Raw genomic sequence first — 24497 nt, forward strand, 5'->3', positions numbered from 1 at the left:
CAAGATGTTGAATCTACTAAGAGGTCCTCTCTTTGCATCCGAGAAAAACAACCTAGACCTTCTTTGTCCTTCGCCACTTGGACATACTATGTAGTCAATTTTGAATAGGAAGGTAGCTAAGCACTTTCGTGCTTTTGCAAATACCATACTATTGTCATATGTTTCAACAGAAGATTGCCAAGCGTATCGTTTTTTTTTGGATCATCCTCGACTAATAATTTCACATTGTATATATTCACCATATTAGCTTTTTGCATAATGCCACTGGCCTTGAATATGCAAGCCAAGATGCTTGAATCTGATGAGACACCCTCGCTTTGAATCTAACAAAAACTACCAAAAGCTTCGTTGTCTATGTGGTCATGTCCTTCTTAGAAGGGCACCGCACTAGGCATACATATTGACCAATAAGTGCTTGAAATATACATCTTTCTCATTCAATTAACAACTTTTTGGAATCTCGAAAGTAAACCACACTTGCATACATGTCAAGAGATGACCTTTGGGATTGGAATTTCATCAACAACTTGTTGTGCTCTCAAAGGTAATCATAGTCCAAGAGACAACAATTGAGACACTTTCAAACATATGGACAATCCAAGAGATGCCCTTTAAGGCATGACACACATCCAGAACTTGGCGTGCTGATTCTTCATCTCACCATGTATATTTTAGCTATGTCAACCTCTTACATAGTGCATATGCGCTCAAAATGTTGCCAAGAGATGACATCTCGAATCAAGATGTAGTACACGAGATGGCAAATGAAACTAAAATCTAATCAGTAACTTTTGTGCTTTGATAAGTCAATGTAACATTTAATTGTCTAATAACTTGTGTGTAGCGGAAAATAGCATGAACATAGTGAGCATTTCATTAGAATAGCTTCCTAATGAGAATAACAAGAGTGTTTGGGTGGAGAGAGCAACGAAAAGTATAACACCTAGTTAGATAGCATGAATAATACTTCAAAAGAGAGAGAAATTAAGCAACTGACAACAGTTGAGGACCGGATTTGCATGGAGCCGGTCCCCCTCCAAAAGGCTTTGTATTATGGTTTCTCCCATCAAGAGAGACATTTTACAATGCAATTCTTTGTGTTCCTTCAATAGTAGCTAGTGCAATGAATATGGAAAGTTCATACACTAAGCAAAACACTTATCAAACACAACATCAATTGCCTCACGGTCTCAGACCCAAGACCTCACACACCTTCGAAGATGGTGAGAGCTAGCGGGGTATGAGAGTAGATTTAGAGGAAGAAGGAGTATTCTTACGGGAAAGATATACATCTCCTCACATAATCACTCATATTATCATAGCTTAGCTTATTGATTAGCATGGTAGAGGAGATAAGCATGCATTGAATCTTGGCTCTTGGTTGGATTTGCATCACAAATCCAAGAGTTGTTGGTTTAGGCCTCCCTTCTCACAAGCTTGAGAAGGAGACAAAGTCTTCTTTGCTTCACACATGAGATTGTGTGAGTGTGTGTGTGTGTGTGTGATAATGCCTTCCAAAAATCAGTCCCCTCTCTCTCTTGATCGACCCCTCTTGCTATTTGCTCATTCTCACACCTCATTGGACCTCCCCAGGCCTAGCCAATGAAAATCAAAAAACATAAGTGATAGTCTTCTGACATGTGTCCCCCTTTTCCCTTTTGTGAGATCTTTACGTAATTACTTAATTCAACTAAACTCTCATTGGACCCCTTTGCCTCCTGGCCAATAGGAATCAGGCAAGCCATTGGGTTGTTGAATGCTCATTGGACCCCTTGGGAGACTGTCCAATAGTCTTCTAGAGAGCTTAATTCTTATTGGTTCTTTTTGAAGGAGTACGAGCGGAAGTGCGATGCGAGAGAGAGTGCGAAAAGAAGAGCACGACGATATGGTGAACTCGCTCTACTGTAATGTGTAGAGCATAGTGAGTTCTTATTAGGTTTTTACAAAAGAATATGTGTACATACCTGGCGGCCCGCCCACTTACCTGGGCGACCACATTGGGCTTTAGGGCCCCAACAACCTCCCACTTAAAGTCCAATGTGGTACTTTAAGTGTGAGAGAAGCTATATATAAGCTAATATACAAGAGATGTAGAGAAGTGATGTACTACCCTACACCTAACTGCTTGCGAAAATGCGCAAAGCTCTCTGAGGGAAGTCCTTTTGTAAGTAGATCAGCAGGATTTTCTGTGGTGTGAACTTTGACAAGCTGAAGTTGCTTATCCTCGAGCATTTCCCTGATGAAATGATACTTCACATCCACATGCTTTGTCTTTGAGTGATAAACTGGATTGCGAGCCAATTGTATAGCACTTTGACTATCACAATATAACACAGGCATCTCTTCTTTGATTCCCAAATCTGTTACTAGTCGATTAAGCCAAATTGATTCTTTGCATGCCTCTGATGCTGCAACATATTCAGCCTCTGTAGTAGACTGAGTAACACAATCTTGTAATCTAGAATGCCATGATACTGCTCCACCAGCCAATGTAAAGACATACCCTGACGTAGACCTTCGGTTGTCTAAGTCACCTGCATAATCTGAGTCTGTAAAACCCTTTACACTTAGCTCCTGACTCCCATAGCATATACGCATACTCTTTGTAGCTTTCAGGTATCTCAATATTCCTTTCACTGCCTCCCAATGTTTCTTGCCTGGGTTTGACATGTATCGACTTACTACTCCCAGTGCAAATGCAATGTCTGGGCGAGTAGCAATCATTGCATACATCAAACTACCCACTGCAGACGCATATGGAATCTTATCCATTTCAGCCTGTTCTTCCTCAGACAAAGGACAATCTTGTTTGCTAAGTTTCACATATGGTGGCAATGGAACACTCAATGCCTTTCCCTTCTCCATATTGAAACGTTGCAAAACCTTGTCAATATACTCTGTTTGAGATAACCAAATCAACTTCTTTGATCTGTCTCTCTCAATGCGCATACCAAGTATATGACTTGCCTCACCCATGTCTTTCATGTCAAACGATTTTGCCATCTTTGACTTCAAAGCTGAAATTTCTTCCAAGTGCTTGCCAGCAATCAACATGTCATCCACATACAAAATAAGGATCAGCCAACTGCCATCCTTAGCCTTCTTTGTATATAGACAGTTATCGCACTCACTACGTTTGTAGCCTTGAGAAAGCATAAACTTGTGGAATTTATGGTACCATGCCCTCGGTGATTGTTTTAAGCCATAAAGACTCTTTAACAACTGGCATACCCAATCTTCCTTGCCTTTCTCAACAAACCCTTTTGGCTGCTGCATGTAAATTTCCACATCTAAATCACCATGCAAGAACGCTGTCTTGACATCCATTTGGTGCAACACCAAATCTAATATGGCAACCAATGCAAGAAAGCATCTCAATGTAGTCATCTTGACCACCGGAGAGAAGACTTCATCAAAGTCAATGCCTTGTTCTTGCTTAAATCCCTTGGCAACAAGCCTTGCTTTGTACTTTGGCTGACTATCATGAGCGGTGATCTTATACCTGTAAACACATTTACAAGGTAGAGCCTTTTTGCCCCGTGGTAATTTAACTAGCTTCCATGTCTGGTTTTTATGCAGATCTGTCATCTCTGAATGCATGGCCAATTGCCAATTCCCGGAGTCCTTCATTTGCACTGCTTCCTTGTAACATGAAGGCTCATTGCAATCAGTCAACATGACATAGTTCATAGATGGAACAAACCTATCAGAAGGTCGCGTGACACGTCCAAATCTACGCACAATAGGTGGCTCAGGCTCAGCCACAACCTGTGGTTCCACTCTATCTTGTCCTTGCTCCTCTTGAGCCCTGACATTTTGTCTTGCACGTGCAGGTCCATCTTCTTGGAAGACAACTCTTCTAATCTCCTCAACCCTCTCTGGTTTAGAATGATATTTGGATTCATTAAAGTGAACATCATTGCTGCGGACAACCTTTCTGGATTCGGGATCCCAAAGTCTGTACCCCATCTCACGAGAATTACCATAGCCTAGAAAGATGCACTTTCTACTCTTTGGCTCAAGTTTGTTCCTAAATTCCTTTGGAACGTGAGTATATGCCTCACAGCCAAAGAGTAGAGATGCTTGTATGAGGGCATTTTGCCTGACCATACCATCTCTGGCACTGAATCCTTCTGCAAAACCTTGCTAGGAGATCTATTTACAAGATGAACAGCTGTTGATACAGCTTCAGCCCAAAACCCATTTGGTAGCTGTGCATTAGACAACATACTTCTGACCTTCTCTTGTATGGTCCACACAAATCACTATGAACAAGTGCCAACTGTGTATCTCTTCTACTGCTTCTATGCTTATGTGGCTGCTGTGTTTGCTTACCATACAGACAATGTTCACAGAATTCAAAATCATTAAATGAAAAGCCAGGCAAATAACCAGAACGAGACAAGATTTCCATTCCCTTCTTGGACATATGTCCTAACCGGCTATGCCACAAAGAAACGTTCGGCTGCTCGGTTACATTGATTACATTTTTAGAGACATTTGATACATAAATCATGTAAAGTCCTCCAGACTTTACTCCATGTGCTATTGTCATAGAACCCTTGGATATCTTCCACATGTTCTGTCCAAAAGTGGTGACATAGCCAGCATCATCAAGTAAACCTGTGCTGATCAAGCTCTTTGTAATTGCGGGAACATGTCTCACATTCTTCAACGTGAAAGAAGAGCCATTCTGAAACTTCAATTGAACATCTCCAACACCTAAGATCTCACATGTCTGCCCATTGCCTAGCCGAACATGATCTTTAGTGGTCACATAAGAGGTAAACCACTCCTTGTTTGGAGACACATGAAGTGATGCCCCTGAGTCTATAATCCAGTCACTCAGTGCATTTCCATCAGATGCTGTAAGAAGAGCTGAGTCCATTGTATTCTTCAAGACTTTTGACCTTCGGACAGAACCTTTGAATTTTGGAACCTTAGCATTTTGAAGTCTTAATGGGCTGAACCTTAGGGTCTTTGAAGCCCATTGGTGCACATTGCTCCTTTGCAGATGGTCCCCCCTTTTGGATCCCTATTTACCCTCCTTTAGATCCCTATTGTGGCCGGTCTGCTAGCTTAACCAATAATCTAGCTTTTTCTCCCTTGGCAATTCCCCATTATAAATGATCAGTTTAACATGTGGAAATCATTTAGGAGATCAATTAGATATTTCTTATTATGACAATCAACATCATTTAATTGAGTACTTTCGCAAGCAGCTGTCACGTTGCATACATATTGACCCCGAGGATGCTCAATATGTGTCGTGCTTCAGTAACCCACTAATTTTATTAGTGTATCCTACTAACTTTGTACAGATCCTTCTTCTTAGCAGAGGCTTTTAGCGATATACTAGAATAAACTTTCAAGACCTCATCATTCTATTCCCCTCCATGTTTGGGTTGTCTAGAAAATATTATTGGAGACCTCTCTCTCTCTCTCTCTCTCTCTCTCTCTCTCTCTCTCTCTCTCTCTCTCTCTCTCTCTCTCTCTCTCTCTCTCTCTCTCTCTCTCTCTCTCTCTCTCTCTCTCTCTCTCTCTCTCTCTCTCTCTCTCTACGTTAGATTTGCAAGGGCAAGGGAAGGCATGCTATGCGTCTATGTTGGCAGAAAGTAAGGAAGTAGGGATTCTACGGAATATTCCAGCAAATGAATTTCTTTTGGCACTTACCAGTATGTCGTCACGATTTTGCAAATTGTTTTATTAGTGGGTATCTACACAAGATACCCTCAAACCGAAAGTCGAATACCAGAAGAAAAGTCGGGCATGTGAGGTAGGAGGAGGGATGGGGCAAGACTTGGCGCAGATGATGGCGCATGGTCAGTTTTGCTGACAACTGAGCCGGAGTCATGAACAATTGTAAACACCGGAGGAGGGGGTGGCATGAGCAGCAGGCTAGGAAGCGAGCGCGCGACAGAGAAAGGGGGGCCTTTATTATTTTTTTAACGTTGGTTGTTGAGTTGTCGACAACATGAATGTTCGTCGGCATGGCTTATGCGAAATGCTCTCTAGAGTCGGCTAGCTCCCAGGTTCGAATTTGCCACACTATTTGAGATTTTGGTGGTGGAGGATTTTACTTTAGGTAAGGGATCTTATTAGATTCTCTCCAATAAACTTGAGAAGCCACCAATATACGAGTAGGAAGCATCAAGAGTCATAGGTCATAAGTCTTTTAATATAACATTTCATTCCATTTCATTTCATTTCTCTCTCTATCCTATCTCCAGCTGTCATCCAGGCGGGAAATTATACGCCTGATAAACTCAGCCATGGCGCCGAATATCGAGCTCGCCTAGCTCTAGCCTGCTCCCCGAACTCGCGCGCTAGCATGCCCTTGCTGAATATCGCGTTCATTCCCTAGCCTTGCTGCTCACAATCGAGGCCTACTGCACGTCGACTTTTATCTGTTGCTGCTGCGCTCTACAGGCCGGCCCGCTTCTCGATGCCGCTGCTGGGCTTCTGAATTTGAAGTTGTTCGACGTCCTGACTAGCTGGCGCTGGTGTGGAGGGTATTGAAGACCGCATGTTGCAGTATATACGTCTGCGCGCGCTGCCGTTTCCAGCCTTCGAATTCAGATTTAGCACGTCCAGCTGGCCTTCGAGTTCGATTTAGCAGGTATACCCAGCAGTGTTTTTTATCCGTCATCAGATCCCTTCACTGTGCACACACAAACCCCTTGCTCTTGGCTCTTGCAGTTGTCCCTCTGCAGCACTAGCTCTCCTTGGCAATCCTCAACACCTCAACCAGCTCCTTTGCAATGGGCAGCCATCCTATCTCCAGTATCATGCACTCCTTTTGTAGACTCTGGCACACTTGTCACCACTAATGGCTCTCAATTCATAGCTCGCCTCCCCTGTGTTTCCCACCTCTATCCTTCTCCGGTGCACGCTCTCTGAGCTTGATCAGTCCGAGCAGATGCCCACCGTACCCAGGCCGGTCCTCTGTAGGCCTTTATCTTTGCAGACGCTAATCCTGAGCTCGACCTCCTATACATGGGATTCTTTTGTGTCGCCTATTGCTCGCCCAGCCTGACATTAATTTGGAGCCCTCTCTGTAGCTCGTCAGATAACTTTCTTTCTCAACACCTAGCTGGCCCTCGAGCTCTCGGACACATATCTCTCTCTCTTTCTCGTGATCCCTCTTTGATCACTCCTAGCTTCTCTCTATGGCTTCCTCTTCAACTCAGGACTTCGCCCCCTCTAATTGCTTCTCTGAGTGGCCTCGTCTGGAATCAGTAGTACACTGAGCTTGCAGAATATTAATAATCAAAACGTGAAAGTGACTCAACTTGCTCAAAGCATAATATATATATTGAGGCTTGCTCTTTAATTTCTGTGACAGAGTCTCTCGAACCTCCTCTTCAGGGCTTTCCGAGAACCTCTTGTTCAGGGCTTTCCGAGCAGCGCCTGGCATAATTCGTTCGCTTATCAACAAATAAAGCTTTTCATTTCAAAGCATTGCATTTTCAAGGCATTTCATTTCAAAGCATTTTTTTTCGAGAAAAAGATCCTTTAATTCGTCTTCTAGGTTCAACATGTTCAAGAATTCAAGTGTATTCAACATTTAAAAGATAGGGAACTACAAGATATGAAGAAACTACAGCACGAGGACATAGACAAGGGATTGAACTTTGCTTTCATTTGCATCGACTCTCCTTGGATAATGTGTACTTCAAACAACATGACCTTTTAGTTCCCTGGTTTCGATCAAAACTTCTCGCTACTAAAAATCTCTAAAGCTAAAAGTTTAGAAAACGTGGATGGCCATTGTAACACCTGTAACACCTGCTTATGAAAATTGGACTCAATATCCCACATATCCCTTAATCCCACACACTGATCCTTAGCTATCTACGTGCATAGTACATTTTTTGGTAAAGCCAAGGTATCTAACTATCTATATTGATGACACTACTGCTTGGTATTTAAATTTAGGAATGCTATTAGTGAAGAAAGATTTGTCTCTAGCTTGTAGAGTACTACAAGATTTCCTATCTTGGAACCCAAAGTATTTCTCACGATGTTCTGCAATATAGATTCTACCTTTTGTTGAGCCTCTTACCTGCAAGAAAAATTGTTACATGTGTTCTTCCACCACTCTTTCCTGGGGGTGAACCATGCTTTTTGTATCCCTTGGTTACAATGGAGGACTTTAATTGATTTTAGTTTTCTTGTAGTGTTACCCTTATCAACTCTCTATTTTTGTGTGTCAATCTGTTTTTTTTAACAGCTATGAGTTCGACTTTGTCTTGGAAGTGCTCTTGCAATTATTTATGTAGACATTCTTCTAGTGGTTGGGCTTTGGTGACCAAGAGGACTTTTTATCAACATCGACAACAAGACTCCCTAGGAAAGCTTCATCCCTCAGTAAATAAAAGAAGAAGAGTCCAATCGGAGCCCATCTCTCATGATACAGCTCCATTGCATCATGTTCCCATCATCGAAGCAACGCCTTCAACTCTAGAGGCATCCTCTTCCCAAATTGAGAGAGAATCAAGGAGTGTTGAGAAGCTTGATCGGAGCATCCAATGCACTTGCACATTGTATTGTGGAGGAGGTCGTCAAGTGCACTTGTCTACTTACTATCGACATCAAGATCTCATACGCAAATATGAGAGCTTTAAAAAAACTTTTGGCCTATCAAATCTATCTGAAGTTGGTGACATGGATCTTATATCTAATTCCCAACCAGACGAAGGAGCCACTCTTACCTCTTTGGAGCTACCTTGTGAGGAGGAGCTAGTTAATGATGAGGATAACATAGACATCCATGAGAGTCAGGAGGATGAGTCCTCTACTTTGTTTATGGAGTTAGTGGAGAGAGTAGTAGAGCTTCAAAGTTTGTGGGATGAGCATCGACTACCAATTGGTGTTCAAGATAAAATGTTACGCTTGCTCTTTGGTGACTTTGGGGGGCCAAGAGTCACTCACAATTCTTTCAAAAGAAGTCTGGCTAAAATGCTAGTCCAACTTCCATCTACATGGGATGGTGACCTTGGGGGTATTCAAGTTCCAGCATGTTGGGATCAAATGCAAACCATGCTTAAAGGCCTTGGAATGGTTAATGCTCGGCGCTATCGTATCTGCACAGGAAATCTAGGAGTAAAACATCCACCACAGCTTCTTCAACCAAGCATAGAGGATAACTATGTAGGAGAAATTCCAAGATGTGTATGCAATGCTGGATCCACTTCTAGAAAGTTTAAGAGGGATTGCTCCAAGTGTTGTGAGAAGTGTCCGATTTGCGAAAAGACAAGAAAGTCTATGCTTTCTTTTGATTATATTCTGATCGGTCCTCAGTTATAGCTTCTGACGAAGAGTAGTACCTACTGTCATGAGTTGCTAAATCTATGGCGTCACAAACATAGATGGGACAACGCATCTGCACTCAACAATGAACAGAGGATCATCGATTTTTGGGATGGAACAAAGTTTCAAGAAGTGAAGGACTTCTGGAATCCAAGTACATCATATGAACTGCCTGTGGTTTGCTCAAATTCAGCATGTAAAAAGTGCTACACTACATTTCCAGTCTTTAAACGCCATCCAACACTACAAACCGGATGGGATGCTGCGAATGAAGTATATAACTTTATCTGCATTGAGTGCTTCCAGGACATCAAATGTCGCAAGAAAATTGAAGTGGTGAGTTTGACTTCTCTTTTAGAGGTTCCTTTTGCATTCTGCTTATGTGTAATATATGTCATCATTTGGTTAGGGTGATCCTCGCAATATAGCAATTTTACTACATTGGGACGGCTTTCAAACGTCAAAGACAACCCAAAAGAGCTGTGGTGTTGTGGAAATATCGCTGCTTAATGTTGGATGTAGTTCTTCCATAGATGTTTTACCAGTTTTGTTTATTCCGCAAAATTGCAAAAAGATTATAAAAAGTTCACGAGATGTATTTGGAACATTTCTAACTCCATTGGTGGATGAACTTGAAAGCTTACTTTTGGATGGGATAGATGTATTATATGAGTATCCACTAGACAGGATTTTTGACAATCCACAAGGGTTTTCCAAGTCTTGCAAGATACGTGCACTGCTCATGATGGTTACCGGCGACCATCCGGCTCAGTGCAAAATAGGTCTACTCAAGAATGGAGGACAAGAGTTTTGTCGTCGTGATAAAGCTCAGGCAACTTTGGTAAGAGATGCCACCAGGCCTGATGGAAATCGCTACCAGGCAAGATATCCACCACCACAACGAACATTTGAGGAGATGAAATCTGCCTTAGAAGAGGCCAAGCGTTGCTGCACACAAGCAGAGAAGGAAGCTGCATGGAAACAAGCAGGCCTATCAGGCAAGTCCATACTTTGGAGGCTCTCTGACTTATATGGATTTGATATATCTCTTGATTGTGTGTATGATGTTATGCACACTTTAGCATTAAACGTCTTCAAGAAATATATTGCTCAGTTATTTGAAAGCTCTAACAACACTCTTAAGAAAGAGATAGATTCAGCAGTGTCTTCACTTACAAAGGATGTGCCCAACACTATCCTCTACGGAAGGTGGCCAAACTCTCCCAGTAACTACTTTGAGTGCTTCAAAGCTGAAGAGAATCAAAAGTTTATTCAATGGTGCCTTCCATATATCCTAAAAACTGTAAATGGTATTTCGCCAGAAATGCATGTTTTGGGAACTCTCTTGGTAGATATAGCTCATAGCTTTTATAACTATAGTAGAGATCATGGTTGTTCCATGGAGGATATTAGAATTATGAAGATACTACTGCAATCTTGGAGAGTTCGAAGGGAAGAGGCATTTGGGGCTAATTCATCGCCTTTAGAGCATATCGCCGGTATATATATTTCTCTCATTTTTGAGAGTTACTTGGTTTTGCTATGTGTGTGAGCATAACTATTTATTTCCATTTTGATTGTAGGTAATGGTGAGCTTCTTGACGATATAATTCGGCATGGGCTACATGATCGTTATTGGTGCTACATATTCGAGCGTCTTGTGAAGATCTATAGCACCATCAAGACCAATAATCTCAGCGATGAGGCATCATTCGTCCAATTCTATTTGAGGAAGTTTTTCACTAAAGTTTTTCAATCTGTCCGCTCTGACAACGATGGTCTCTTACCTGATCAAAGATTCTTGAGAGATCTACATTCCTCAATGAGTGGACTCAGCAATGTCCCATGTAATGAAGGCCAATTGCATGAGTGTTCTGCACATCATTAGGATGGGCTCTTAGTTGTTTCATCGGTGGCCAAGGCAAGATCCCTGTGGAATGCTCTCTTGAAATATGGCCATAGTGCACCTTGTATTGATTGTCTTCTTTTGAAGGGAATTTGTATATCAAGGAAAAGATGCATCTATCGAGAGCCATCAACTGAGGAGTCCATATTTTTAAAGAGGTTTTGGAATATGAAAGAGAGCTTTCCAATTGCAGATTTAAAGATATACGAAAAGGTAATGTACAGAGGAGAAATATATAAAGTTGGCTCCCATGTGGTAGTGAGAGCTGAGGATACAAATAGTATGTCAGATAAACGCGGACATTGGAAGGCTTGTATCACCTCTCTTTTCTCAATGCAGTTCAATGGAAAGTCTATGCTTTTCTTTGGAGGAAGATACTACAGACAATGCATCGTAGGTGATGATGACTCTGAAAGGTTACTCATTGATACAATCACAGGAATGAGTGTCCTTGAGAAGACACCAATGCCCTTTACATGGGATTGTATCCAACCTATTTGCTCTCTTCTTCATAAATTTATACCAATGTCACTACCTAAAAGCCAAAAGCTCATTGCCTATGAAGTAAAGGACTTGAAGCACAGAGATAGATTGCTTATGGAAGGACAATGTGGGAATGTTCCTTTATGGTTAGAGGAACAAGATATAGTGAGAGTTTCTATGAATAGTGGACTTGAAAAAGTCTTTCAACATGCTGTGGTAAGGGAATCAAATCCTGAGGAAAAATTGGCAAGACTTGCCATCTTGAAGCCTGATGTACATCCAAGAAATACGTGGACTATTCACACCGAAGAAGATCATTGGAGAAGTTGGGATAGCTGTCATATTCTAATAAAAAATTGGACTGTGATAAGACAAAAAAAAGTTACAAAACCTGGTGTGCTTGAACAATGGATACCTATTATGTGGCGATCTCCATGATGTATAAGCATTTGTATCTACTATTTTATTCAGGACTCTCTTTAAAGTTGATTCTACACAAAAACTTTCTCTCTTTTGTGATGTGTAAGAATTTTGATTGAAAACTCTTTAAAATTGATTTTATGTTGTTTTGTTTCAGTTATTTGATTTAAATTTATAAATATTGTATCGTAAATATGATTTTGTTACTTTGTCAGGGCAAGTATGAGTTGCCCACAATCATTGTTACAGCAGCTACTAGGAGGATCTAGTGAAGAGGCTATTAAAACTCTCAATGTGTGGAGAGCAAATTATTCTGGAAATAAGAGGGTAACTTCGGATCCCTCTAGCATCGCTGCAATCAGTGATCTACCTAGATATGATCCTGTTGTGTATGATCAGATTTTTAGGCCACCACCACCAAAATTGAGAGAGAAAAATAAGTTGTATGGTCGAGATTTTCTCTTAAAACATCATCCTGAGCAATATAGAGTATTATATGTCAATTATGGAGAGGTGAGAAAGTGGTTTGCTAAAGGAGAAGCCATTGGCGATCTTCGTAACAACAATGAGTGAAAGAATGTAGTTTTGAGGATCATTAAAGAGAATATAGCAACGCTCAAGGCCATCACAATAGATGGTGTGGCTTATCCATGGAAGGAGGAAGATTTATACACATGGTGTATCAAGTCATTAGCGGCAAAACGTAAGTGGAGCAAAAAGAAGACAAGCCAAGAGACACTTTGCTCAACCAACTCCATGGTACAGTAATTTATGTTGAGCCTATATTTGTTTTGACATCTTTGCAAGTTTGTTTAATAATATTTAGAATTATAGGTCTTATGTATGGATGATGATAATATAACGATTGAGCACAAGGATGAGAAAGATGATCAAGAAGGAGAGCTTCATGCAACAGTGAGTACATATTCTTTTATGACAGGGGTTTTATTTGATTTGTTATATGTTATTCACATTAAACTTCTTTCAGATTGAGAGTTCTCATGTTGATGAGCAAGTGACGAAGTTTGTTGTCGATGATAAAGCTGATGATATATCAAATCGTGTAGGTTCTTTTGTGCTATGACATTTAAATTATTTATGCTCCCTATGAGGTAGTAATAAGTTTACTTTATTTATGTTTCTTTTTTGTGAATGTAGAAAGATGAGGATGTGTACATTCCTGATATGTCATGGATGGAAGAGGATGATCCAAAAAGTGCTTATGAGGTTTGTTAATCAATCTCTCTCTCTCTCTCTCTCTCTCTCTCTCTCTCTCTCTCTCTCTCTCTCTCTCTCTTTGTGAAGATCATGTTTTCTTTACAATTGTATAGGAGTATCAACATTTTATAAGAAATGAAAGCTCAAAAGTCTCATTACAAGGAAAAGAGACACATATAGATCATGAGGGGGGTGGCAATGGTGATAATGTGACGAAAAAGGTTTGATTGTAAAAACCTGATCTGTTGATGAGATTCATGCTATATTTTAGTTATGTAGTGTCTTTATTGATTTTTATTCGTGAGAAAATGAAGGATAAAAGTTTAAGCGAGTCTTGTGTTGCGGATGATATGGATGCGAGCTCTAGGAAAAGCAATCGAAAGAGAAAGGTATACTTAATTTTCTCATTATCTTACTTAGAGTTAGTGTGATGCTCTTCTTAGCATTTTAAGTTATTGAGTCATTTTTATTTTAAAAGGTTACAAGTAAGCTAAAAGATTTGTTAGAAGAAAAAGACAAAGCTTCCAAGGCGGCAAAACATAAGAAAAAGGTAATTACTTAGGATTTCATTTAAGAATAGTCTTTGATTGCTTATAAATAACTTTATTACTTCAATGGTATAGGAGTCCTTAAGAGAAGATGGTGGAGAGAAGTCTCTTATGGAAATCAAGGTGTGTTTTAGATCATATGAAGTCTTGCTTGCATTAGTTTTTTACACATGAGAAAGATATAGCATTTTAGAATCTTACACTTGCATCATTTTTTTTTTGTAGGAAAGAACATTGTCTACTAGAGACAAAGAAGTCATTCTAATGAAGTGGCTTCATACTCAAAAAGTGGAAGAGATCTACCAATTGATCAAGCCCACTTACTGTGCTTTGAAGAAGACACATTCATTCTTTGGTAGGAAAGTGAATGACACTACTTCCTCAACAATGTGTGAGGACTTAGTGGCATGGCTCTTAGTTGAAGGAGTAGTGCATATCGATTTTTCAAAGCTTGGTGTTTTAACTTTAAAAGACGTTCATTTGTGTAATGATGATTAAGTAATGTATCTAAATGGACATTCTCAATGGTTTTTGATTTCCAATGTGTATTATCTTGAGGTCAAATGACTAATATGCTTTATGTTTAGATGAGCACTCTCAATTAACTTCATGTATGAAATTGACAAGTGATCTTGAATTCTCTTGATTCATCTAGCAATTATTTACTAATTGACTTACTAGTTGGATATTGTAGTTGCTACATGGATTACTACTTCTTGCTTTGAAGTTACTAGATGAATTACTATTTCATATATTTGAGTTGCTAGATATATTGCTAGTTTCATAACACATCTCAAACTAGTAAGTGAGATTGCTCTCTTGATTCATCTAGCAATTATCTTACCATATAGCTACTCAACTTACTATATGGTAAGAAAATTACTACTTGAAGCATCTAGGAGTATTCTCACGCTTACTAGTTTGCACTTTTGCTAGATGTGTGTATTGAAACTAGTAATATATCTAGCAATTATATATTTTTTGCCATATAGTAAGTCGTCCAAAGCTCCTTGTGCTCCTCGATTTTGTGTTGCTTTGATTTTGCTTTCTGCTCTCGGTTCTCTCTGGCAGGCCCGATTTCCTATGTCTGCAAGCTCAAGTGTTCTGCAAATCTGGCTAACATTGCTGCGAGTTATGCTTGCTTGAAGCTCACAATGCCCTCAGTTGTGCTTGCCCGATTCCTGCTCAATAAACTCCAAGCACTTGCCAATTGTCTCCTGCAGATATTCGACAAGCATGTTGCTCGATTTGCTTCCACATATGAGCTCCCTACTCGGATTCGCTGTTTGCTGGACCTCCTTAAGTTGCCTTGCTCTTAAGCCTACACTGGGGAGGAATTTTGTGTGTTGTCCAAAAAACACACACACAATACAAACCTTAGCTTTAAGTGCTATGGGGTCACAACCATGGGATCAATGGCTCTTGTGCAAAATCAAAGGCACGTGCAGATCTCGATCGTCAGTGGGTAAAAACTAAACTCGAGATCCCGAGTTTAGTTTTTATGTCGAGATCCCGAGTTTACCTTCAAATAATGTGAAATCACATTTATTTCAACGAAGCGCACGCGGGCGTGTTGGTCAAGGCATGTGCCCCTCAAGCTGATGGTGAGGGTTCAAAACCTGGCTGGGGAAGCGAGACGTCCCAAGATTAGATCTCCACAGGTCCACAAGGCTAACCTCCCGAGATTTTTGAAATCTAAACTCGGGATCTCGAGTTTAGATTTAATCGATCAATGATCCAAATCGATCGCCAGCCCGCCTTTCAATTGGGACCATTGATTCCATGCTTTGGGACCCCGTGGCACTTAAAGGGGAGGCACAACCTCCCACTTCCCAGATGTGCAGGTCGTGAACAAAACCAAAATCATATTTTTTTTGTATTTTTATGTTTTACTAAAGTGTGTGCAAGGGCAAGTTCTCTCTCTCTCTCTCTCTCTCTCTCTCTCTCTCTCTCTCTCACACACACACACACACACACACATTTCGATTATCGACAAAAAAGAAAAAAGAGGGCGGTTTTGGTAGCTCGTCATCAACAACGAGCATAGAGAGAAAGCACCGGCATGCAGACGGTCTTTCTTCTTGGCGAGATCACATCTTCTTTGGCCTCATCAACATCGGCATACATGTAGAGAGAGAGCGGCATTGGCTCTCGGCTCAATTTCAACTTCAATGAGCACACTCTCTATGGTTTTTTTTTTACTTCGGCATCAATTTTTGACACTAATTTGGCGGCTCGGCTTTGGCCTCAACCACAGTGTCCAGCCACAGAGATGACATTGAGCGTTTCCTTGGCATTGACATAGCAAGAGCGGTTTGGCTCTCCTCTGGCATAGCCTCACCACCGGCTTCCCTCCCATGCCCATTTTGAAGAAAATTTGGCTTCGACGCACATCCTCGGCACCCCAACATCCCGACCTCGACATTGTAGGAGACTGTTGAAAGAGAGCAGCATCAGCTCTCCTCTAGTCCCCCATCCGGAGTGGTCTGGCTTTGACGTACTCTCCACGGCATTTTGGTTTCGCCACTTCTCCTATTTCTTGCTTTGACGACACACATATGACACATTCGACTCCGAAGGCCCATTCTAGAGCAGGTTTTTCCCTCGAGCATGCTCAGCTCTTGGATGGTATTTCCAGCCGACAAGTTACCAATCAATGAGGTAGTGTGTGCCATGTTCTTAGCAGTTATGCTCACAGGTAGCACAATTTTTTGAGCACAGCTGATGCAACACATGTAGTGCTCATGTACGATTCTGTGGAGCATTCCAGAGAGCTTTCTGGCACGGTCTTGTGCAGTTTCATGCTCCGTACACATTCCAGAGAGCTTTTTGGCATGGTCTTATGCAGTGTCATGCTCCGTACGCATTTGTGGATACAACTTGAGCTTGACATAGCTCGCAGGTAGCAGGTTTGCATGTTTACAGGTGTTTTTGGACAGATATACATCCATAGAGTCACTTAATCAAGAGTGAGCTCTTTTGCCGGGCTTTTGGTAATGTATGTAGACCATTTTGTGGATTTGTTAACTGAGACACTGAGTGTCTGTCTTTATGCGATTTGGTGAGATTTTTTGAGTTTTTGCTCAATTTTCAGGGAAAACTTTGTCGGATTTTTTCCAGATTCTTGCCATGGTTTATGTGTATTTGCAGTTTACTCTCTGATGGTTTAGTGGTCGACTTTACTCCTGTTTTGGTAGTTATCTGCAGTTTTTTGGCTTGCAGTTTGCGTTGAGTTTTGGCTCATTTTGTGAAGGAAAATCTATTCGTTTTTCCCCATCTTCTCGCCATAAAAGTTTGCAGTGTTATGCCATCTTCTGTAGTAGTCGATATATACCCACTTTGACAGTGATCAAGTGTTTGCTCTCACTTTGATAGGTTTTGTCAACTTGGACACATTTTGGTGTTCTTGTATACACGCTCGCATAAGTGAAGGTTAGTGTATGTTTCTATGGCTACATATAGACTCTCACACGTTTCACAGGTTTTTGCATATTTTTGCAGGAAGTTTCTCTTGTGGGATGCATTTTGAGCTAGTTTCCTCTCTACTTGCGTATATGGTTATGCGCTATACGCTTAGTCAAGTAGCTTGTCCCAGATTATATGCTTGCATATAGCAGATTGTGGAGTTGTTTTATGCATATGCAAGCATCGGTTTTGATGCTATTGGTCATTGTTTTGATGATTGTGTAGTGGTCAAGTGGTCCCACTTTGTTGCCATTTTGGCATTCACTTATGACAGTAGACATGTGTGACAGTGAGAGATAGCGGTCTCATTCTTGCTGATACATACATTATTGGCGTTGTGGTCATATAAGGCACATTAGGTGACATTGTTCACGCATATGAGACAGCGGTGAAGATCTATGTGTAGTGCAGATGAGGTTTTGACACGTGCTAGAGTGGTGGATTCACATGCTAGTGACGGTGATGTCACGTTTCCCTCAGGTGTTCCTCTTGATTACATGTCTTTGAGTGGTGACACTTCTCCACGTTGGTTGCTAGATGAGGATGCAATTTTCCACATTACACGGCATCTTGATTGGTTTATCACCTCTTCTAGTGGGAGTTTATGAGCACTATAACCAACAAAAATACATTTGACAGCCTTATCATCAATTTTTTGCGTTGCACTTGTGGCACTAAACCACAAGCCAAATAGCCAAAAACACACATGTTTTCAATAGATTGCTTTCTATCATGCCATGCTTCATATGTAGTCATAGACTGCAACGCTTTTGTAGGACACCTGTTGAGTACATAAGTGGCACACATGATAGCCTCAAGCCAAAACGAATGTGGTAAAGCTTGACTCTTGACCATACATCATGCCATTTCTGTAGGAGAAATGTTCTTCCTCTCAGCAACACCATTTTGTTGAGGCGTATATGGCACTCCTCATTGGTGTTTTATCCCACGACTAGCCAAAAGTGCATTAAATTCATGAGACATATACTCCCCCCCTCGATCAAAAAGGAGGGTTCCCATGGTACATTTCGAGACATTTTCAGCCATAGCAAGAAATTGCTTGAAGCACATAAACACTTCGGCCTTAGCTTTCAATGGATATACCCATGCATGCTTGGAGTAGTCATCAATGAAAGTCATGAAGTACAAGTAATTTCCCAAGGATAGAGTTTGCATAGACCCACAAACATCACTAGGCACAAGTTGCAATCTACATGTAGCACGAATTGACCCATCCTTTGGAAACTTAGCATGCTATATTTTACCCAAAATACAGCCTTCACAAACATGTTTGATAGGTGCTTCAAGAGGTGGCAAAGAAGCAACCATATCAAATTTCTACAAACACGGCAAGCTGGCAAAATTCAGATGCCCAAAACATACATGCCACAGTTTGGCATCTGAAATAGCCCTTGAATCTGCAACTGTATTTGTAAAATTTTGTCTACATTTGTCATACAAAGTGAGCTTATACAGCCCATGGCACAAAAGGCCAGATGTAATAATTTCATCACCAAAACTGAGATCATGAACTGTACATTTGTCATCCACAAAATTTGACTACGAGACCAAGTCTAGCAAGTGTAGATATAGACAAAAGGTTCTTTTTTATCCCAGGTACATACAATGCATTAACAAATGTGAAAGAACTACCATGTGTAGCAGTAAGCACAATCTTTCCAACTCCTTGAACAAGATAAGAGGCATTGTTGGCACAAGTCACCGTATTCCCATGAGGGATAGACTCTATAGAGGTAAACAAACCACGATGTGCGGTAATGCGCTTTGTAGCACCACTGTCAAAATACCACACATGTAAATCTACAGCAACTGACATACATGCATCATGGACAATAGGATCATAAGTGCACTCTACACTAAATGCCCATTCTGCATCAACATCAACATCACAATCTCCTTTGACAGAAGACTCTACAATTGCTAAATTTGTATTGGACCCTGTAGTGGATCCAACCTCTTTCTTCTTAGTCTCTTTTGCCTTTAATTTTGGAAATTGCTTGATCAAGTGATCATTAGCTTTACAATAATGGCAACGTATCTTCTTTTTTCCCTTATCATCAGAATTGCTAGACGAAGTGATGCCAACAGAAGCATTAGGAACATAAGTTTTGCCACTCGCAGCAGAACCATAAGAAGTGGTTACATTGCTATTCCCACCTTTTCTTTGAGCTGCGATGAAAGCCTGTTCAACTACACGCTGCCTAGTCCTTTTTTTGGAAAGTGACTCTTTCAAACAGCAATGTGCATAATGCATCAAACTTGACAACTTCAGGATTTCCTTGGGTCATAAGTCTCCAAGTACTAGCAAAAGTCTGGTAAGGATCTGGCAAAGCATCAAGAACAATCTGCACAAGTGAACTGTCAAAAATGACTTCTTCTGCAGAAATTAGTTGCTCATTAACATCCTTGACATCAACAAAGAAAGTGTCCATTTCATCTTCCTCATGCATAATCTTCAATTCCAGCTCTTTATGCAACAAAGCAATTTTAGCCTCATTGCAGCTTGCACAAAGACCTTCTAGAATATCCCAAGCCTCTTTTGGAGATTTTGTTGAAGGATGTGAGGAGTGATAGTGCGCTTCATTGACAATGCAATCAATGCATGAGCCTATGCATCTCTTACATCCCAACGAGCCTGCTCAGCCGTAGGCGAAACAGCTCTGACACAAGCAACCTTGACAGCAAAACCTAGAGCATCCTCAACATGATCTGCATCCACAATACCAGCACGTACATCAATGCCTTGCACAATGTTCCAAACTCCCTTTGACACAAGTACATGTAAGCCCATATAGAGTAATTGTCCCCATCCAATCTATCCTCAACAGCAAACATCTTGAACACAACTGTGTTGTTGTAAGCCATGGAAAATGCATGCACCAGATGTGAAAACTGCCCAAAATGAGGACGTGCTATATAGCACAACCCGCATAGACTGTATGGGACCTGTTATGCAGTAATTGGCACATATAGAAATTCTACACATAATGACAAATTGCCTATGCAGCCTGGCTGTAGTGGAAACGGAGTCGAAATGAGCCCGAAATGAAATTCTGAGTAGACCCAACTCTATGAGCTTGTCCAATTTTTTTGTCGACCTACTGATGCTCGCCAAAGCTCCTTGAAATTTGAGAAAACGAGTAGGGGTGTTCTGGCAATGCTGGCGACTAAGCTCGGTGATGTGACCTGCTCTGAACCAATTGATGGAATTAGGGTTTTACGAAAATACACACAGCTTGGAGAAGGCGGAGGAAGCTCATGGCACACAACAGAGAGTGTATGACTTAGTGTGCAATGGAAAAATAGTTAGCCCTAGAGTGATGGACATATATATACAATACATGGGGGGAGAAACCTCCTAAAGAGGGGAAAAACGCCCCAGCGGTCCTAGTGTGGTCACACACATCGGTACCACATGTCTATGGTAACACATAACCATATACGCAAGTAGAGAGCAAACTAGCGCAAAACACATCCCACAAGAGAAACTGCCTGCAAATATCTGCAAAAACCTATGAAACCTGTGACTGCCTATCTGTAGCCACACAAGCATACGCAAATCCTCACTCCTACGAGAGTGGGTACAAGAACACCAAACAGTGTCCAAACTCACAAAACCTTTCAAAATCTGTCAAAGTGAGAGTAAACACTCGATCACTGTCAAAGTGGGAGTCTAGCTCGACCACGAAACCCTCAGAGAGCAAATTGCGGATACTGCATAAACCATGGCAAGAAATCGAGGGAAAAATTAGGCAAAGTTTCCTCTGTAAACTGAGCAAAAACTCAAAAAAGTCTCACCAAATCGCATAAAGAACAGACACTCACAATGTCTCAGTAAACAGATCCACAAATGGTCTACATGCAATGCCAAAAGCCTGGCAAATTGGCTCACTCCTGACCAAGTATCTCTATGAACGTGTACCTGTCCAAAAACATTGCAAACCTATAAACCTTCGAGCTACATCTAGCTCAAGCTATATCCACAAATGCATATATAGCATGAAACTGCACAAAACCGTGCAAAACTACCCTCTAATGCTCCACACAAGCTGCATTGCAACTTGTGAGAAAAACCGCTGGAAAATTGGCAACTACTACCTCATCGGTCGATAAACACGTCAATTGAAAAAACCTGCTAAGAGCTATCACGCTCGAGGCTCTGGAATGGTCCGTTAGATCCATATCTTTCAATATGTGCCATCGAAGCCAAAAAACTGTGAGAAAACCGTCAAAGTCGGAAAGCCAAGGATGGCCATTGAAACCATCTCCACCATCGGGCAGAAGCGCCATAATTGCAGAGAGAACGCTCTATGTCGGATTTCGCCATCGGGCGAAAGCGCGCTAGTCAAATAGCCGCCTGATCGGTGTCAAAACCGATGGCGGAATGGCTAATCGTCGATGCTCGAGGCCGATGCCGTGTCGACGCAAAAATGCCAAGAAGAACGCTAAAGTCGAGCCGCTAAATCAGTGTCGTAAATTGATGCCAATAGCCGGTGCTCAAAGCCGTGGAGGAGAAATACCGAGAAAATTGTTAAATCAGTGTCAAAAACTAATGCCGATGTTGCCTCTCGCCATCAGGTGAGAGTCTTTGATGCCGAGGAGAACACCGTGAAAATGGGCCGATGTCGGGTGATGTCCGGGCATACTCGCAGCCTGTGGCCGAACACAATTTGTCTGCTCTCACAGCTTGCTCTCTCTCAAGCTCTCTCTCTCTCTCTCTCTCACTCTTTTGCTCTCCTTAACTCACACGCTCACTCTCTTTTCCCTTGCTGAGAGGAAATCTCTCTCTCTCGTCCTCGAGCATGTGTGTGAGCCGGGGTGTGAGAGCCTCCACACTATCTCGCACGGGTAGCTTCAAATGGGATCTACGGTTGAGGTGATTCGGACCATAAGATGCACATTTGTAAATGCGGGACATTTGGTAAATTCGGGGAGAAAAGTAAATTCGGGTAGGCTTGTAAATTCGGGGCAGTGCGCACCCCACATCTTGAACCGGCGACCTCCCCACTACGAGCCATGTGCACTAACCACTACGCCACATGTGTTCGTTGATATATAGGGGATTCTAGTATCTCATATTGTAAGTGGGCCAATTAGTAAATTCGGGATAAATTTGTAAATTTGGGCAGACTAGTAAATTTGGGGCGATTGTCAAATCTGATGATCCACGATTGGCGCGCCCCACGTTTTCCTCCTCCACCATTGATCCCATTTGACCATGCCTGTGTGATATAGTGATGAGGGTGTGAGAGAGCGTAGTCGTAGAGACGGGGGGTCCTGCGGCAATGGACCCTTGCACACAAACTCAAATTTTTGTTTTAAAAGCAAAAAATTCAAAAGTTGACGAGCCAGCCCACTGCCTGCACACTGTCCGTAGTTTGACAAGCTGTGGGAGGGGGCGAGGGAGTGTGTGTATGAGTGTGTCACTTGTGTGTACACACACAAGCTTGCAAAACTCCTCCAGCACTGTTGTATATCTGCTCGGATTTGCAGCTCACGTCCTTGCTCTATTCTGCTGCCAGCGCTATTGTCGGAAATCCTCACTCGTGGTGTGGCTACTCATGGGCTCAAAATTTTCCCCCACTTCTATGCACTGGCTCCTTTGATGCAGCCCGATTGTCTTTTAATTGCAAGCTACCCTTGCAATTGCAATTGTGTGTGTGTGTGTGTGTGTGTGTGTGTGTATCCAACACCAAGCAAAGAAATTTGCTGCTCTCGGCTGCCTTTTGCTTGCCTGTACTACCCGGAAATGCTTTTTTGATTTGATTGTGCGCTGTATGCAAGCCTTGGCTATGCTGCAACAGAATTCCTTGCTTTTGAAATTTCCTCTCAACTGCCTCGATGTGTTGTGCGCACGCGCGCGCACATTTGCACACTCTTCTTATGGCTCTACTAGTATGTGACCCGCACATTGCTACGGCCAAGAAAAGCATGACAATTGTATCTCTCTATCTCTCTCTCTCTCTCTCTCTCTCTCTCTCTCTCTCTCTCTCTCTTACATACACACACACACAATGGAAACATAGTCCTTGGAATCACTATAGAAAGATAACAATGCATATGTACGCCTTCTCTCTATCTTTCTATCTCTCTAGAAATGCATGGTAATTGGATCTCTCTCTCTCTCTCTCTCTCTCTCTCACACACACACACACACACACACACACACAATGGAATAGTAGTCCTAGGAATCACAAGTAGGTCTTTGATATCTCTATTATCACCGTCTTTCCTCCATTTCTCAATTCTTTTAAGTTGAAGAGTTGCTCAATAGCTCTCTCTCTCTCTCTCTCTCTCTCTCTCTCTCTCTCTCTCCACACGGAGTGCTTTCAGCCGATCGGTTGCGATCAACTCATCCTTCACACGACTTCTAACAAATTTGAGTTGTCCATATCTCCCCACTCATCAATCAATGACAATGTATCATATTTCTACCAACTTGCTACTATTGCACCATGCTATCAAAACCACGGCTTGCCAATATACGGGCTTCTCATGGCTCTCACTTGGTTGAAGGTAGACAGGTTTTGATGCTTCGTAGTCATTTTGTTGGGCTACCAAGTTGCCAAGGAAAGGCTCTCTCTCTCTCTCTCTCTCTCTCTCTCTCTCTCTCTCACACACACACACACACACACTGTAACAGTGACACAGACACACACACAGAGCGTGTACACACACATGCAAACCATCAGGTGCACAATTTTGGCTACTAAAATCGGTATGTTGTTGAAAAAGGTTGGATTTGCATATTCTACATTCTCTCTCTCTCTCTCTCTCTCTCTCTCTCTCTCTCTCTCACACACACACACACACACACACACACACACACACACACACAGAGATTGACAACAACTTGTGAGACTCACAAATTTGAGTATTGAAAGTCGTTGGGAAAGGATGGAGTTGCAATCTGAACTACTTTATGTAATTTTTAAGGCTGGGACTCAACATCTTAATATCAGCATTGATCCAACGTACCATGCAAATCAACCAGAAATGCGACATGTGGAGGCCCTCTCCTTCCTCTAATTTTTTTAGGTCCATTATAAAAAGTATAGATAATGGACTATTGAGTAATAGTAGTGTGTGTGTGTGTGGGTGTGTGTGTGTGTGTGTGTGTGTGT

General features: G+C 41.7%; 1 protein-coding gene across 1 annotated transcript; it reads left to right on the forward strand.

The window, feature by feature from the left end:
• The first annotated feature begins 12713 nt into the window (after nucleotides 1-12713).
• On the forward strand, nucleotides 12714-14408 carry LOC147445868 (uncharacterized). Its single transcript, XM_086526115.1, has 9 exons — nucleotides 12714-12880; nucleotides 12956-13036; nucleotides 13110-13184; nucleotides 13280-13348; nucleotides 13453-13560; nucleotides 13654-13728; nucleotides 13818-13889; nucleotides 13963-14010; nucleotides 14113-14408. The coding sequence occupies exons 1-9, from the start codon at nucleotides 12878-12880 to the stop codon at nucleotides 14383-14385; spliced, it is 804 nt and encodes a 267-aa protein (XP_086382241.1). The 5' UTR covers nucleotides 12714-12877; the 3' UTR covers nucleotides 14386-14408.
• The last annotated feature ends 10089 nt before the right edge of the window (nucleotides 14409-24497 follow it).

The sequence above is a fragment of the Adiantum capillus-veneris genome, chromosome 12 (genome assembly GCF_014529385.1).
Source record: "Adiantum capillus-veneris isolate H3 chromosome 12, ASM1452938v2, whole genome shotgun sequence".
NCBI lineage: Eukaryota > Viridiplantae > Streptophyta > Polypodiopsida > Polypodiales > Pteridaceae > Adiantum > Adiantum capillus-veneris.